We start from the raw sequence: 17,919 nt of genomic DNA on the forward strand, positions 1-17,919 counted from the left end.
GCCTTTATTCCTGACGAAGGGCATTTGCCCGAAACGTCGATTTTACTGCTCCTCGGATGCTGCCTGACCTGCTGTGCTCTTCCAGCACCACTAATCCAGAATCATCATTTATTGCCCATCCCTAGTTGCCCTTGAGAAGGTATTCATGGCCTATAGAGCATTACTGTAGGTGGACATACAATACCACTGGGGAAAGGGCTCCAGTGACATTGGAAAAACAGCAATGTATTTCCAAGTCAGAACGATGAGTGGCTTTAAAGAGAACTTTTCTGCTGTCCTTGTCATTCCAGATGGTAGAGGTCATGGGTCTGGAAGGTACTGTCTGAACAAAGGAAACTATGGGGTTATGTGGGCTAGTTTAAGTGCATTACTGGATTTTATTTAAATGACAATGGTAAGGAATGGCAAACCTCTGGAGACACAATTCAAAATTTGCAAGAACATCTATGCTTTATGAAATGAAAATCAAATGTCAAGAGTGACTCAACCATAGCTTAGGATTTTAAAAGAGATGGCTACAGTTGGCTGTAGATGCATTGGTTTTGATTTTCAGTATTTCATAATTTCGACTGAATTGAGAAGTGGCAACTGTGATCCTGCTATTAATAAGAAGAAGGCATGGAAACAACAGGCCAGTTAGTAAGAACATGTTACTGAGTTGTAACACTCATATGTATAGTACTCTATCTCCATTGTTGTGTTCCACAAAACCTCGTTTAATATAAATAACGGGGCCGATAGAAAAAGCGGAGTTAGGGGCAGACCAGCAAAAAAAATCACTCACGATCGCTCAAAAATCACCCAAAAGTCTATCACAAAGTATAGCACAGCCTGAATGAAGGTATAAATCATTTTTATCAATGAAACAAAAGTAAATTTACCACAGTACATTAAAAAAAAATTGTCAATACAGGGACAGGGTGTAATCATGGTGCATAAGGTAGACTCCCTCATTCCTGTTAAACGAGCTATATCACATATTCTCTCCTTATGCTCAAAACGCTTTATAATACCTAGCTTCTCTTCCAGTATTATAGCCTTCCTTTTGTGTTCACCACCTGCAATTTTATCACCAGGATGATTCTTGTTAACATTGTCAGTATGCCCCTCCATTTTTTCAAAAAAAAAATAATCTAGGAGCAGTGTACCTTTCACTGGAACCTGCTCAATGTATCTCTCTCAGAAAGTTGCTCTCTGTACAGAACCTCTCACAGAAAGCTGCTCTGTCAGAAGCTGACAATGGCACATGCACAGAACAAAGCACTGGAATTGCTCTATTGTAGGCAGAGGTAAGCGTTCTCGAAAATACTGTTCCCTAATTCCTCAGTGATGTCATAAGCAAATTGCGCTGGCATAACGGGCATTATCCAAGAACTACCTGTAAGTAAAAATCTTAGAACTTGGGTTGCCATTCTGAGTTTTGAAAAATGGCCAAATAAACCTGTTGGACTCTAACCTCTAATCAATAAGATGACACCATTAAGTCAAAGTACATACCACACAAATTAATAATGTGGTATATGAATTTCACTACCGGTGCGATGCCAGGTATGAAAGCTTTACATTGCAAGAACCTATTCCATCAACAGCACATCTCTTTGGCTTTTTGAAATAGGTAGAGTCTTATTTTGGCATGCTGACTTTAAATTTGTTTTTAATAAACCACCATTCTTCAATATTGCTTTTCATCCAAAGCAAACATGGAATGTAAAATTTCAGGCGATGCATTATAACTTTATTGAAAAATTGGTAATGAAAATGCAGCATGTGTCACAAGATGCTGCTGTACCTTATCTTTCTGGCATATATAATATTGAAATAAAATTTTATAAAGAGATTTGCTGCTGATGTGCTTGTCGTTCGGTTCCTGGTTACACTGACAAGGGGCACGTAAAGATATATCAGAAAAAGCCTGCTCTGTTCCATCTACAGAAGTTTGTTAACTTTTAAGGTTGATTTTGACATTTGTTCGGAAGTTGGTGTAGCAAAAAAAAAACTGTTGGCGATGTGAGGATCCACCTGCTGCTGCTGTGCTTTTGTGTCACTGCTGGAAGCAGTATGTATCTATAAGACATAACTTTTTCTGAATGTAAAACATTGTGCTAGTATGAGATCTCTAAGCATGGCTCACTAGTGCCTGTTCACAGCATTGTGAAACTGGTTACTGCCACACGGTCAACCTCAGTATTTCAACCTCACATGTGCTTCAATCACTCAAGCTCTCTGCGTACCTGAGGCCTTTCATGCTAATACTGCAAACTGTTTTACAGCAGCCTGCAGGCCATTAACTCTTGCTTCATGAAAATTATCATAAGAGATGTGGCAGTTTAATTGAGAGTGTGTTCTGCAAGCAGGCGAGTGGACTTGTGCATGGCCTTTTTGAGAGTCTTTTGGTTTATAAGTGGCCCTGCAAGAATCACAAAATGACTTATCATGGTCTATGACAGAACATGCTTTTCTGCTGAGCTTCAACAACTCCTACCTGAGACTCCACTTCAATCATATCCTATGCATGTGAATCACCCGATAGTTAATACTGTGAGATATGTTCAGACAACTTGGGTTTTCGTGTAGACTGTCCCTCATCCAGTATCCAACTTGAACTGGATTCTTCATTATTCAGTATTTTGAAAAGACATATAGTCCCAGCTTTTAGGAAAGAAGTAAACATTATGCTCAGGGCATTGTATCATCCCCACAGAGATCTTTGGACCTATGCAATGAAATAATAATAGGGATCAGGAGGGGAAATTAGAGTAGATATTTGGCAGTATTCAGAAGGGAATTCTGGCTTCCTGCTGGGGACGGCAGGAATTAGCCATCTGTGCACACTTCCTTTATAATATCATCACGCTATGTTGTAGAGACACATTGATGCTTACAGCACACTGCTCTTGAAATTGCCAACAAGGTCTGACGACCGAGTCTGAGAAACACAAAAGCTACCTAGTAAAATTGATTTAAAGTGTTACTCAATTTGTTTTAAACTGTATTAGTTTCTCCAAGATTTTCTATAAACTGGAAATGTACAGGTTCCCCAAGTGCTTAATTACACTGATTTCATGATGAGTAGAATTTGGTTTAAATATTTACATGCAAGTGGTCGTCCAGCATCCAGTAGCTATCCAGCCATTCAGCATCCAGCTTCATCAGTAGTCATCCAACTAGTCAAATTTGCAAAACTGGCCAGAGAGCCAGTCTCTATGTTGCTCCTCCTGGGGAGCAGATGACAATGTAGAGAGTGCTGTAGTAAGGTTTATAGGCAAAGAATGCCTGATTTACTAGCTGGCTATGGCAGGTTTGTAACAGGAAGAAATCAGTTCCTATTGAATCAGCACATATTTGGAAATATAATGTGGTTATTGATTTAAATTTGCTGAAACATATTTGCACAAAATGATACTGAATTATAAAATAATTACTTGCAAAACTGGATATATTCTTGTTTCTTATTTTGCTCAGTAAGACTTGTATACAACTATTTCCCTGATGATTCTCTTCCTCAAAATCATACTTTAGTCAAAATGTTATAAACGTAAAAATAAATATATAAGTTACTGTTCAAAATTTACATTACATGCATTTCAAAGCAAATCAACTACTTGAGTTATTACATTACTTATTATGTTTATTTGAAGTCAATGTTTACAGAGAAAAAAGACACTGTCCGAACTTATCCTCTTGCTGTCAACAGGATCTTTCACAAGAAAACAAATTCAAGGGGAAAACCAATATTTATACTGCATATGAGGTAAGTGCTGATTGGTTTACAAGTGGACTCTGGTCAAGGTTTGCTATGAAGAATATACCCATTAATGCTGACAGTTAACAACAAATTATTGTTTAAATTTTATAACAGGCAGGTTGACTCTGATGGGTCAGAGCATTGGCCTGGGAAATGAAATGAATCCAAGTGTCAATGTAATGACAGCTGTGTAAGACTGGCAGATCATATCAAACAGATTGTACCTTTGGCTGTTCATAACAATCAAGGTAGTGAATGTATTGAACCAACCCACACTCACTAAACTTGCAACATAGTATCAAACATTAGATGTGATTTTGCAATTGGGTACAATTGCTGGATAATGCTGAATATGTGAGGAATTATGGTGCCAACCAATTTCAAATATCCAGTTGGGCTCATAGTATGGTGCATAGGAAGCTACATATTTTAATGCACAGAGTGGTATTTTTTGCAAATAGAAAAAATCTCGTACATATACAGTCACCAAAGATCCTTGGCAGCACCTTCCAAACCTATGACCACTCCCATCAAGAAGGACAAAGGAAGCAGATATATGGGAACACCTCCACCTGCAAGTTCCCCTCAAAACCACTCACCATCCTGGCTTGGAAATAATATGTCATTCCTTCACTGTCACTGGGTCAAAATTCACTGACTAAGGGCACTGCAGCAGTTCACAAAGGCAGCTCACCACCACCTGCTGAAGGGTGACCAGGAATAGGCAATAAAGAGTGTTGGCCAGCCAGCAATGCCCATGTTCCATGAGGGATTATACAAAAACGTACTGTACTTGTTTCAACTCAACAAAATAGGTGACAGCCATTCACTGGTTCATTTCCAAGTGCGATACCTTGATGTATCAGAATCAACATGCCTGGTTTAAACTGAAACAAGATTTGGCTGTTAACTATCAATCTGAATTAATGGGTAAATTCTACATGTTAATACCTCTGCAATCAATGAGCACTCTCCTCTTGTGCTGTAGCAATGTCAATTTTTCTCCTGAATTTGTATTCTTCCAAAATGTCCTGATGAGAGTAAGCTGTAAAGCTTCAACAAAATGTGTCTTTTTTTTCAGCAAAACCCATGGCCTGTATGACCAAATGACTCATTTTTAACATTCATTAAATGTCAGACATACAGTCTTGAGGATTTTGAAGGTGCTGAGACAATGGCCTTCCTCAGTACACCTTTGTGACGGCTGCCCCAAATGTTGTTGTATTGTTAAGAAGGTAGACCTGGACATTGGAATGTACTAATCTCTAACACTCAAGGTGGACAACTACTTGCACTGAAAAACAACAAGGTTGAGGCAGACTAAAAAATCCCTTTCACTGGGTTAATGAGTTTATCCAAGTGTGCACTCCTAAAAACAGCCCTGAGTCCTGAATTATGGAACAATGCAAAACTAACCTTGACAAAAACCTCTTTTACCAGATCTGATTTGAAAAGGTACATTCCAGAACTTTCCAATAATTCCTTTTCGACTGCAATCACCTGGAGGGCAACATGCAGAGGAGGCAAGACTTGGGCGAGACAGCAAGGAGCTGAGGGGGAAGGCTCTGGTCATCAGAAACCAAGATACATCTTGGTGCTTCTTTGCAAGTTCAGGTGATGAGACAATGCGTTGACGAGTTTTGAAAATCTGCTCAGGAACTGTCCAACAGGAACCACCATCATCTTTTCGTGGAGGGCGTTGAGGACGTTATGTGCTAACCACTGCCTGATGGACTTGGAATAGGTGGGACGACATGATCCAACTGAATGAAGCATTTCAAGACAACATCTTTCTCTACACTGGGAACTAGTCAGATGTCAACACTCAGCTGTCTAACATTTAATGTTTCCGTTCTCAGAGTCTGCACATAGGTTGTTACATCTGCACAACTAAGGTCACACTCAGGATGAAGTCAATATTGGATATGTATTTTCCACCCTCCCCTTCCCCCATTCTCGAGGTTGTATATTGCTTCCCTCTGGATATGATTCATTCCGATAAAACAGAAGAAGGTTTAGTTGACCACGATGGCACAGGAATACAGTATGGGCCAGACATGTGTCCTGTACAGCAACATTGACAGCTTCTTGCAATTGAGGACCAGGTTCTTACTGACAGTGGGGAGAGAGTGTCACTTCCATATTCTCGTATGCTTACTTATTCCTTCCAGTTTTAATACACTCACCTAGTCCCTTCAAAACATATTCTCAGGCATCTGACCTGACATTGAAATGGAGAAAAGGATCAGTCAACTCAGTTCCCAAACTATTGTGTAAGGGTTTCACGGAGTAATTTAGCAAATATATCTTAGAGCTGCACATCACTGACTATAAATGGCACAGAGTCAGCAGAGTTGAATATTCGAAAATAAGAAAATCTCGAGAGTGTATGGACATGAACACCTGAAGATAGATTAGGTCTTATATATTGTAATATAACTCACAGCCTGGTATATCCATGATTACCATGTATAGAATATTGTGTGCAGTTTTAGTCTCCTTTTCTGAGGAAGGATGCTCTTGCTCTTGAGGAAGTGCAGTTTACCAGGCTGATTCCCAGGATGGCAGGATTGACATATGAGGAAAGCTTGACTAGCTTAGGATTGTTTTCGCTGGAGTTCACACCAAGTGAGGGGAAGATCTCATAGACACTTATGAAATTCTAACAAGCTAGACAGGGTAGATGCAGGGAGGCTGTTCCCGATGGTAGGTGCGTCCAGAACCAGGGGTCACTGTCTGAGGATTCAGGGTGGACCATATGGGATGGAGATGAGGAAACATTTCTTTACCCAAGGAGTGGTCAGCCTGTGGAATTCATTACTGCAGGAAATAGTTGATGCTGAAACATTTAACCTATTCAAGAGGCGGGTAGATAGAGCACTTGGGGGAATGGAATCAAATATTATAGGGAAAAGCAGGATTAGGCTATTGAATTGGATGGCCATGATCGTGATGTATGGTGGAGCAGGCTCCAAGGCCAAATGGCCTCCTTCTGCTCCCATCTTCTATGTTTCTATAACAGTATTCAGTATCAATGTATAATAAATACTGTTATTCTGAAGTCTAAGCCTGAAAGCAATTCTTTACGTTGAGTTCTCTTCAATCAGTTTGTCTGACATCCTAACTCAGCATGGCATCAAACCACTCAATAAAGGACAAGGAACACAACCTCAATGTTGTGATGATTTAATTTGGCTTCTGAGGTCAGTTTGAACCGGTCATAGATGGTCATTGGTCTGCATACTGACAGCACGTTCCACTGATAGGTGTGATGATGTCCATGTACAAGAAAGCTTTTAGTGCCTTCACTATCTGGAATTGTCACCCTCTTATTCACAAGAACAAGACATAAAGGAGAAGGCATTTGAATTCGAAGGATTGCTTTCGAATATTCACCCACTGATTGAAGCTGCACGACTAATGTTTGTGTAAAGCAGTTGTACCCAACTGCAGAATGTCTCCCCAAATCCTATTTTGGAGTGCACATCCATCATGTAAATATAACAATATTCTGTCAAAGACCTTCTCTGGTCTAAGCTGATGAGGCAGATATCCATGTCCCCATTTGCACATAAGAGATGGAATTGATGACTAGCACAAGACTATCAAACATCATCTTGCCTACTACAACATATCTTTGTTCAAGGTAGATCACTAACTTGGTGAGGGTTACCAGTCATCTTTGCGTTTGCCATGTTTTCTGTCTATATCTTTATTATATTTATGTGCGCCCCTTAATTCATGCCATATATCTCATGCAGCTTTTTGTTCAGATCTGCAGAACTGGTTTGTCCCACCACAAAGTTTGCAGCATTTAGTCCTCTTGTCGTCCCTTGTCTGGTGGCTTTCTTGCCTGCAGTTCTTTCAGATGACTGTGCTACTGGTGGCCACAATATGGCTGATGCAACAAACTCTGAGTTACACAGGCAAGGTATCCCTGGCTTCCATGATAGCAAAGCTGAAGGGAGGGTGGAGGATTTCTCTCTTGCCATCCAACTTGTAATTCTGGTCTAAATCTGAAGGGTTCTTGACTTCAGTGCTGTTCCCTACTGCTCTCACATTCCATGTGGCAAAGTGAATACATACACAACAGGACTCCATTGCAACTGTACTACAAATAGTTGCTCTGATGATGGACTGACTGGGACACTAGCTTTTGTTCCTCCCTGAACACTTTTAGGAATTTCACACACATAGCAATATTATTTAATGTCACATTGAGGTATCCAGTCCTGCAGAGTCCGTCAGGCAGCAGATATTCACATATATGAATCTGCAAGGTTCCCTCAATAGAGAATGTGCAGTTGATTTGTGTACATCTATTGTTTCTCACTCCAGCCTAAAAGCATAGACCATCCTCAGGTTTGGGACTCAGTTGCTGTTTGCAAACATCATTTAGAGTTTTCCCTGGATTGGGACTAAAGCCCCATGAGAAAGGAAACAAGAAACATGGTCAAGCTTTCACCAAAGTGTGAAAGATTGAAGACCCTGCCAAAAGCTAACCCAGAAATAAAGTCACAAAAGCACACTCATCCTGGATGATCAACATGTTTATTAAGATGCACTGTCTTTACATTGTGAGTCTGCATTTAATGTTTCTCTGTTCAGTGTCATTTCTCTTTAATGTTCTTATTAGGACTGAAAATCACATTGAGTGCCATGAAATTTGTATTAATGTTTATTCAGTGCCTTACCTCATGCATTTGGCATAACCTCTCCCTTTCTCAAATTTGTGGCCTCTCCTAGTGCCACACCATAACTCAAAGCCTATGTCAGGGAGACTCCACATACCAGACCCAACACTCCCTGGAATCCCTATTGACCCCCTGCCACACCATCCTACAACAAGCTCTTGAGAGGCCAATAGCTCTCTTATTTCTCTTGTACCTCTTATTTCTGGAAACATTCAACCTAAAGTTACCAGTGTTTCAATGCATCTTATTGAGATTTATAACTCAGGCCAATCTAAGAAATAATCCAGACTTCCTAACACCTGGGAACTCTAAAACCCATTCATTATCACAGCTTCAAAAAATGATTACAGAGCAGAAGGAGGTCATTCAGTCCATTGGCTCTCCAAATGACCATTTCATTTAGTGCCATTCCCCAGCCTTGCACATTATTACTTTGCATATAACAGTCTAATTCCTTTTTGAAAGCATCAACTAAAGTTTCCTCCAGCACCATGTTAAGCACTGCATTTCATGTACTCACAGCATGAAAAGCCTTTTTCTCACATTGCTTTTGATTGTTTTGCCAATACTTTAATTCTGTGCCCTCTTGTTTTCAATCCTTTGACCAATGGAACAACTGCTTACCACCTAATCTGCTCAGGTTCCTCAGATTTTTAAATATATTTAAGTCACAATATCCTATTTGTATTCCCTGGAGTTATGCAGTACCAGGTCAGAGGCTAGGAATACTGCAGCTAGTAACTCACCTCTTGACTCCCCAAAGCCTATCCATCATCTACATGGAACATGTCAGACATATGATGGAATACTTCCCACTTGGCTGGATGAGTGCCGCTAGAACAACACTCAAGAAGCTTGACACCACCCAGAACAAAGTAGCCCACTTGATTGACACTACATCCACAAAATCCACTCCCTTCAACACTGAAGCTCAGTAGCAGCAGTGTGTACTATCCACAAGATGCACTGCAGCAATTCATCAAAGATCCTCGGTCAGCACCTTCCATCTAGAAGGACAAGGGCAACAGATACACGGGAACATCATCACCTACAATCATCATCATCCCTCCAAGCCACTTACCATCCTGACTTGGAAATATATCACCGTCGCTTCACTGTCACTGGGTCCAAATCCTGGAATTCCCTCTTTAAAGGCATTGTGGGTCAACCCACAGCAGAAGAACTGCAGCAGTTCAAGAAGGCAGATCACCACCATCTTCTCAAGGGCAATTAGGGACAGGCAATAAATGCTGGCCTAGATTACAGTGGTGCTGGAAAAGCACAGCAGGTCAGGCAGCATCCGAGGAGCAGGAAAATCGACGTTTCGGGCAAAAGCCCTTCAGGAATGAGCAAACTAGGAAATCTATTCCCGATGAAGGGCTTTTGCCTGAAACATCGATTTTCCTGCTACCCAGATGCTGCCTGACCTGCTGTGCTTTTCCAGCACCACTCTAATCTAGACTCTGGTTCCACCATCTGCAGTCCTTGTTTTTACCTAATAAATGCTGGCCTGCCAAAAATGCCCACATCCCAAAAATAAATAAATAAATAAACGGTTTAGTTCACAGCCCATCTGAATTTTAGCTCCATTTAAATAAGCAGAAGATCTCAGAACCAGAGCTGCAGTTGCCCAAGGCATGACATTGCTGGACTGACACTGGAAGCATGAAGATCAAATATAACATTCACCACTCTAAGACTAAAAGTAACAGGTACACAGATATTCACTTTACTTCCAAAGGGAATATGGAAGCAGTTTTAACAGGAAATAAACTTACTTTCCTTTCTTGTTTATACCAATGTAAAAAGCACACCAGTTCATTTAAGTAAAATATCATAAGAATTTTCAGCTTTTTTTAAGTTATAACAGCATGAATTTCTCAAATTAACTTGCTTAAAAAGTTATGAAACCGTATTGATTTCACACCTATGTTAAAATTATAGAATAAGTGCCCTGCAACTTCAGATATAATTTAGGTTTTGTGTGAATATTTAAGCAATTCATACGCATAAGTTGGAAAAGTAAATGCCGTTGTGACACATTAAATTTCAGCAAACCTCTCACATATAAAACAATTAACTGGCATCCTCTTACCTGTGACATCAGCCACCATTAACCCTTCTGCCTTGATTATCTTTACCTGGACGAATCCTATGTCTCTCAGGTTTTGGAAGGATCTTAGCAAGGACTAAAACAAAACAGATTTTGAAGTCAGTCTTTTTCTTTAGAATGAAAGATTTCATTCTCCTTTATTCTGTACATAATATAAATTCAATGCCAAAAAATTAACCATGTGCAAGTCAGTTTTACAGTTCATTTCCAAATTATTTCAAATATTTATTATGCTCCCTTACCAAAATTGCTGTAAGAATTTGTATGGCTATTGTCATTTATTTAACTATATTACACATTGCACGATACAAATAAAATATCCTGAACAGCCCAAGATGTTATTATATATTTTTCTCCCCCTGATGCTGTCAGACCTGCTAAGTGTTTCTAGTATTTAATGTTTTATTTAAATTTCTAGCATCAACAGTATTTTGCCCTTACACAAGTAAAATCTCATTAGACTTTTGCCCATGCAGAACAATTAGAATCTGCTTTTAAGTAATATTAGCAGGTTTTATACTAATAGTTTATTATCTGTGTTATTTGATGCAACTTCTTTTCAGTCAAATGTTTATATGCAGGTAAATGTACCTTTAAGAACCACCTTTTTGAAGTAGATTTCTGTAACATTTACCAATATAAGGTATCCCAGTGGAATACAAAGGCACAGTGATTGATTTTTCACAATATTTCCCATACAGTTGCAATATACATGACAGTTACAATTCACATCAAAACATGGTGGAATGGTTTTCTCTTCCTCCTCCCAGTGTGATGCATAACAAAATCTATGATTAGAGTTTTACTTAGGGGATATTTCTTCATTTTATCAGCATTGTGGTAAAACATGGGCTATTAATTTTCAACTTCCATCATCTGATTTTAATCCTGTAACCATTTGTGAACTAAAATGATTTTAAGCAAAGGAGGAAATACTGACTTAAGATAGCTGCAGTGATCACCCGAGCAAGTGGAGCCAAGTTCCTGACACAGGCTAAAGAATTGAGAATATAGATTTTGTCAGCGCTGAGGATATAAGACATCAACTGCTGACACCAGGTTAAAATCCACACCTTTGTAAACTGTACGTTCTAGACCTTCCTTTTGTACTTAACACTTTCATTTTTAATCTTCATAACTGTATTTGTATATGTGTTTCATGTCACATTTGACATTTTTTATTGGAATTACCAAATAATAAAAATCCATTCAAGAAAACCCGAGAATTGGCTCCTTAATTTTGATCGATACTGTTTTAATTAATGTGCTAAAAAGAACATATTTGTTCCAATTGACTGAAGGTGCTAAAAGCAAGGGAGCTGATTCACCACTCCTCATGTGGTTCTAACATATTGCACAATGGAGTAATGGTTCCAGTGAGTAGTTTGCCTACTTTTTTTTAGCATAGATGATAAAGAGAAGTCTAAACCAGAGTTTATTGCTCTAGTGACTCATGTTTCAAATCTAATATGGAAAGTCAGAGCTCTAAAGATGGTCTTGAATTTAAAATGACACAGGAAGAATTCTTTAAATGCATAATGCTTCTGAATGAAATATGCCCACAGGTCTTAACATGGGCACAAAGATGGTTAAATCTAGAAAAGCAATGTAAGTAATTCATAACTGGCAACTGAATATGGCACTTTCGTACTCTTGGCGAAGCTAATCATATTGGCATAACTTAGGAAGCACAGGGTGATGGTGGGAATGTCAACGGCCATTATTTTTGTGGCAGCTTGCAATGTTGTCTCCACTTAAACATTACTTTATTCATTAAGTACTGCAGGAATTCGCATTTATATTCTTCTGGGGTCCATTAAGCCAAACGAGCCAGACTGAGCCCACAGCCATTCCCCATTACAGTGTCATGGTGCCATTATTAATGAGGTCATTAAACATAATTCAGTACACAGTGTAACAATTGAAACAGAGTTTTAAAACTATTGATGTTGATGCCTTGCAACTGTGTAAATTGTTCATATAAATAAACAGAAAATGTGATCTTAATTCTACAAAAGACGCATATCTTACAGATTCCATTGAATGTTTTGGAGGTTCATCAACCCATTCAGACAATTAGGCAAAATGTTTGATAAATGGAATGATTATCCACATCCAAAGAAAAAACAGGCCCTGCATAAATTCGATGAGCAGCATTTTGTTTTACAGAGGAAGAACTCACTTGGTCTCTGCTCCATTGAGCAGAATTTATAAATGAAATCAAAGTAAAAAAAAAATCAACATATCTGCACATTCTTATCACTTTAAAGATTTCAGATTTAGGGCTTTCTGAAAGTTTGATCCAGCGTAGCCATTACATTACATTCTATAAAATAATTGTTTGGTATAACTGAAAATCATTTTAATTTAAACCTCATCAATTAATTTCCCAGCAAAACATAATTCAAGGTTCAGTTTTTGTCCAGTCAACATCTAACCCACAGAGATCAGAAAGATGCCAAGCTCAATTCAGTCAGTGAAACATCAACTGGCCTTCTGGGGACTGTGTTTGGTTTGCCACAGTAAGTTTTAGAGTTGCAGTGAAGAGGGAGGAAAGTAAAAATGATCAAGACTCTGCTTCTGTTTGCCTGTTTTTTTTCTATTTTCTTCACAATATGTTTAGAATGGAAACCATACCTGTTCTCAGGAAGTATGATCAGACTGGCAAATTCAGGACAAACTGAAATTCCATGGATAGCTCGAGCATATTTAGGTACAGCGTAAAATGCAAGTTTTAACCTTTTCCTAAATTGGGCAGAAATCCAGTTGTATTGGATTCTAGTACAAATTACAGGCCACTGTCAAAAATAGCCTAAATTCCACCTAATTGCAGAATATTTTGCCATGCACACTTGTTACTATCTATTTTAGCTAGCTCTATATATGTTCCAGTCATGGTTAAATTGCTAGGTTTCATGTTTCTGACAGAGAGTTATGGGTCCAAGCTACATTCTACAGCTTTGATCACATGATTCCAAGCTGACACTCCTGTCCAGTACTGAGGGAGTGTTGTCCTGTTGGATATGTCAGTCAGGGGTCCTGTTGGCTTTTATCACTAAGGACTCTTTTATCACTAAGGACCATGGTGTACCATTCTAACTATTGCTTGCTACAGCTTCTTCACTTGATCTTACTCATCCATTCCCTCCTCACTACTAACCCTGTAAGCTCTATCTACTTACTTGGAATACCTTACCATTGTTCCCACACCTGCACCAGCATTTTCATCTTCCTCTTTGTATCATTCCAGGAGAAGTCAGTCCACAATAAGTTAGAACAATAAGAAGAGTGGTGGGGTGCCTGGCATTCATCTCCTTGCTGTCTAAGAGAGAACTGTGACTGGTCATGTGGTGATATCACAAATTCCATGTCCCGTAAAGCAAGGAGCAACCATTGTCCATCACTGTGCTACTCTCCCATTACCGTCTCTGAATTTTCTCTTAACATGCCTGAAATTTTACCTCATTTCACAACTCATTTGCTGTTTTGTCTCCAGCAGGCACTGGTGAAAATGTAAAGTCTCTTCCAGCAAGAGGCCAGACCTGAAAGAGATTTCCTCCTCCACCTCACAACAACGGCCAGTAAGACTTCCTTCTACAGCCTTCACCAGCTCAGATGCTGACATCTTGGTGGGTATCCTTGCTAGATTAGAATTGGGAGCACATCACTATCACGTCTCTGCAACTCGTTGAGAAAGAAGAATCTCAAGTCACTACCACTCGTCGGACTGCCAGAGACCAGGCATCATCTCTGTCACTAGTAATTTAGATCTTTGTGGAAAAGCACAAGCAGACAGTGGAACAGCAGGGTGGTTTGTCAAAGATTGGAGGATTCAAAGATTGGAGGACTCCACCAATGGTGGCTCTGACATGTGAGCATCTGGCTGCCTCTTTGGAGAGACTGGCAGCTGCCTTAGAGATTTTCCTGCTCTTCAGATGCTGCCTGACTTGCTGTGCGTTTCCAGCAACACACTCTCAACTCTGATCTCCTAGCTGCCTTAGACAGCCGAGTTCAGCCCACTCAGTGGACATACACACAGACCTGCACTCCATTGTTCTAGACTTTAGTGTTCAGGACCAAGAGCAAGGTCAACAGGGCAGTGTGGGATCCTGAATTCAATCCAGGTGTCCCTTCATCACCAGGAAACAGGACAGTGCGCCAGTAGGCACCCAACTGGAGGAGGAACTGCCAGCCCAGCATCCATAAACCTTCACAAAGAACACTCCAAAGGTGACAGAGCCTTCCACCTCCATCTCCTGCTTCTCACCCACAACTCTGTGAGGGTGCAAACTGTGGGGGATGGTCCAGCCTTTAGGCAGGTCACATTTAGCATGTCTGGCTGCTCCAGCCACAAACATCCTTGGGGTTCATAAGACCAAACTCCAAGACTAATAGGCTCCATTGTAGAGCAAGGCCCTTGTTCCCAGCGGTAGAGCCTGGGACTGCACTGAGACATAGAAGACAATGAAGCCTGAGATGAGCCACTTGGGGAAGCGCATTGATATTTGAGTCCCACAGAGGTCATCACAGAAGTTAAAGATATAGTTAAAACACACAAAGTCCCCACTTTACCTATCTATTGGGCACAGGTTACCGGTAAACCAGGTTTCTAACCTTTAATAATTATTAGTATTAATTACGAAAAATCTGTTCTAACCACAAAAATATAAATTGTTAACATATAATCCTAATAGATCAAACTCTAATTCCCTTCTTAAATCCCTGTGCACACCACATTCATGCTCAGGTAAATAAACAAACTTGGGTGTTATGGGTGAAGTAAAAAGTATTGGAGAAACATGGGTCAATAGCACAGTCTACAGGATCTGATGAGTTCTCCCTTTCATTCCCTGGACCATCCCTTCTTTCATCTCTTTTTTCCAAATTCTTTCAGTTCTTTGAAAAGGATACAGTATGGTTGCCACACTATTTATAAAGTCTTACTAAAATATTTATAAAGTAATTGGTTAGAGGCAACAGCTAAAATTAAACAAAGAACAATGGGTGCTGGAGATCTGAAACAAAACAGCAATTCTCCAGAAATTTCAGTTTTTGTTTAGACGCAACAGCTAACAGCAATAGATGGGAGAAAAAAAAACTGAATGCCTTCCAGGCGTTGGTTACTTCTCTTCTGAATGTGTGTGCTGCAGTCTTAAGACTTCTTCCCTTGTATTATGTGCCGTGTAAATACACAAGCAAAATTATTACAGCTCACTAATATATATCAATATTACATTCACAGGCATGTCGATATTTATGTTCATATCAGGCTATTAAGTGACATAGAGCCTCATACTTCTGTTAGTGTTGTCATGCTTCAAATGATCCCTGGGGGAGATGGATTTTGAGATCTTTATACCATCACATCACATGCTATGATTCAATCATGACATCATATACAAGTTGTTTAAAAGTATACTAACATACTGAACATAAAACATAATACATTACACATTACTGACATATCTCCATTGTCAATATAGGCAAAAACCGTCACAGGTCTCTGGAAATCAAAGAATGGCCAGAGAGCTGCCCTTGCTCATCCCCAGGCCAGAGATGTGCCCCTGTTCTTGGTCATAAATTACTTGATCAACCTTCAGAGACAGTCACAAGAACATCAGGCAGCTGTATCAGAGATAGTTGGTAAGATGGAACAAAGAATGGCGTAGGCTACAAAAGTTCTCCATATTGTCCTGGCTCTGTATGTTTACCTGTCTGTCCTCATGGGAAAGGAGGCAGTGCCCTGAAGATCCAGGTCCAGCAGAAAACTTTGTGGCCTTTGGATATGCACTCAGATACCCAAATATCTGCACTACATTGCTTTAGTCATGGGTGTTCAGCACCAATGGGTGAAAACAGGGATACAACCTCAACCTCACTCCACGCTCCTTCCTCTCAGGGAGACAGCAGTCACCACCACTGAGGTACAATACATAGGTACACCAGAACTCCCTGGCCATGCCTCCCCAACTCCCCACAGCTTGTAATTCCAAGGCCTGCAGTAGTACAAGTAACGTAGGGTTAGCCTGCATCTGAGCAAAAGATTCTTAATAGTCCTTTTGCCCAAAGGCATCAGAATGCAAACACCCATATCTTCCAGTCAGTAGAGCTCACCATAGAGCAGCTTCCCTCCATCCCAATTGCAAATATCAGGGAGGCACCTAGATGTAGTAAGAGAGAGAGGAAGAAGAAAACATTCTAAGAGGTAGACATGCTACATTATCATAAATTACCCTGCACTTTTGTTAATACACTTCCATTTATACTGTTACAATGTCTGATCTGGTATATTTTTGTTGTCAGATCTGGTTAAGTCACACCCAAGTAAGATATGAGCAGCCTCTTCAAACATTCCAAAGACGAAGTTGCAGTTGCTAAGAGTTACTCATCTCAACAGTTATTGTTTCGAGTGAACTTAGCAAGCTATATATGCTTTTACCAATGATGGAAAGATCAAAAGGAGCTTCCTCAAGATTTACATCCAGCTGGTGGCTATCATTATGGATTGCACTTATATTACTCAGATGTCATATCTTTATGAATATAACTAATATGAGCACCATTCAACGTACACTGTTTCACTGCTGCTTTTTTGCCTCAGTTATGCAAGGGTTGTGTGCTCATTAAACTGGGAAACCCCAAAGTTATCATTTATACAAAAACATAGATAATGAGACCTTTATTCAACAATACAAAACATGGAAGATTGCAAAAATAATGAAGTCCACAAAGCAGGGCATGCTTGCCAGATGAACAACACAGTAGCAAACAATGAAACAAAGTCTGAACCCAGCTTATTCATCCTGACGTGGATGGCTATCAAGTTGCCTCTGGCCTAAAACTCTCTAAAATATTGCCTTGCTCTCATGAATGGCCCTCCTGGTTAATGACCACATCTTCTGCCTCAGCTTCCTCATCAGAAGATTGCTGTTGATTCCTCATGTTTCCCTGCATCTATGACATCCCTTCTTTGGCTCCAGTTATGAAGGACATTGCATACTACAGTGATGTCAGGCATCATTTAGGACTTTCACTGAAAGGCCTTGCTAAGGTCGCCTAAGCATCAAAATCTCATCTGCAAGAGGTCCTCGATCAGTTACACTGTGTTCCCGATACAATTTTGAGCGGCATCGTACCTTCATTCTGTGCCGATCTTAAAGGTGTCATGAACCACGTGTAGAGGAGTAGTCCTGATCTCCCAACATTCTGCATTAGTGGTGCTGGAAGAGCACAGTAGATCAGGCAGCATCTGAGGAGCAGTAAAATCGACGTTTTGGGCAAAAGCGCTTCATCAGGAATAAAGGCAGAGAGCGTGAAGGGTGGAGAGATAAGCTAGAGGAGGGTGGGGGTGGGGAGAAAGTAGCATA

General features: G+C 40.0%; 1 protein-coding gene across 7 annotated transcripts in view; it reads right to left on the reverse strand.

Annotated features, from left to right (window-relative positions):
* The window catches only part of mctp1a (multiple C2 domains, transmembrane 1a), a 360,237-nt gene that overhangs the window by 250,212 nt on the left and 92,106 nt on the right, over window positions 1-17,919 (reverse strand). For all 7 annotated transcript variants that reach the window (XM_043709443.1, XM_043709460.1, XM_043709451.1 and 4 more), the window contains one exon: window positions 10,535-10,628. In XM_043709443.1, the coding sequence (XP_043565378.1) occupies window positions 10,535-10,628 (94 nt within the window). The remainder of the gene's footprint in view (window positions 1-10,534; window positions 10,629-17,919) is intronic.

The sequence above is a fragment of the Chiloscyllium plagiosum genome, chromosome 2 (assembly GCF_004010195.1).
Source record: "Chiloscyllium plagiosum isolate BGI_BamShark_2017 chromosome 2, ASM401019v2, whole genome shotgun sequence".
Taxonomy (NCBI): Eukaryota; Metazoa; Chordata; class Chondrichthyes; order Orectolobiformes; family Hemiscylliidae; genus Chiloscyllium; species Chiloscyllium plagiosum.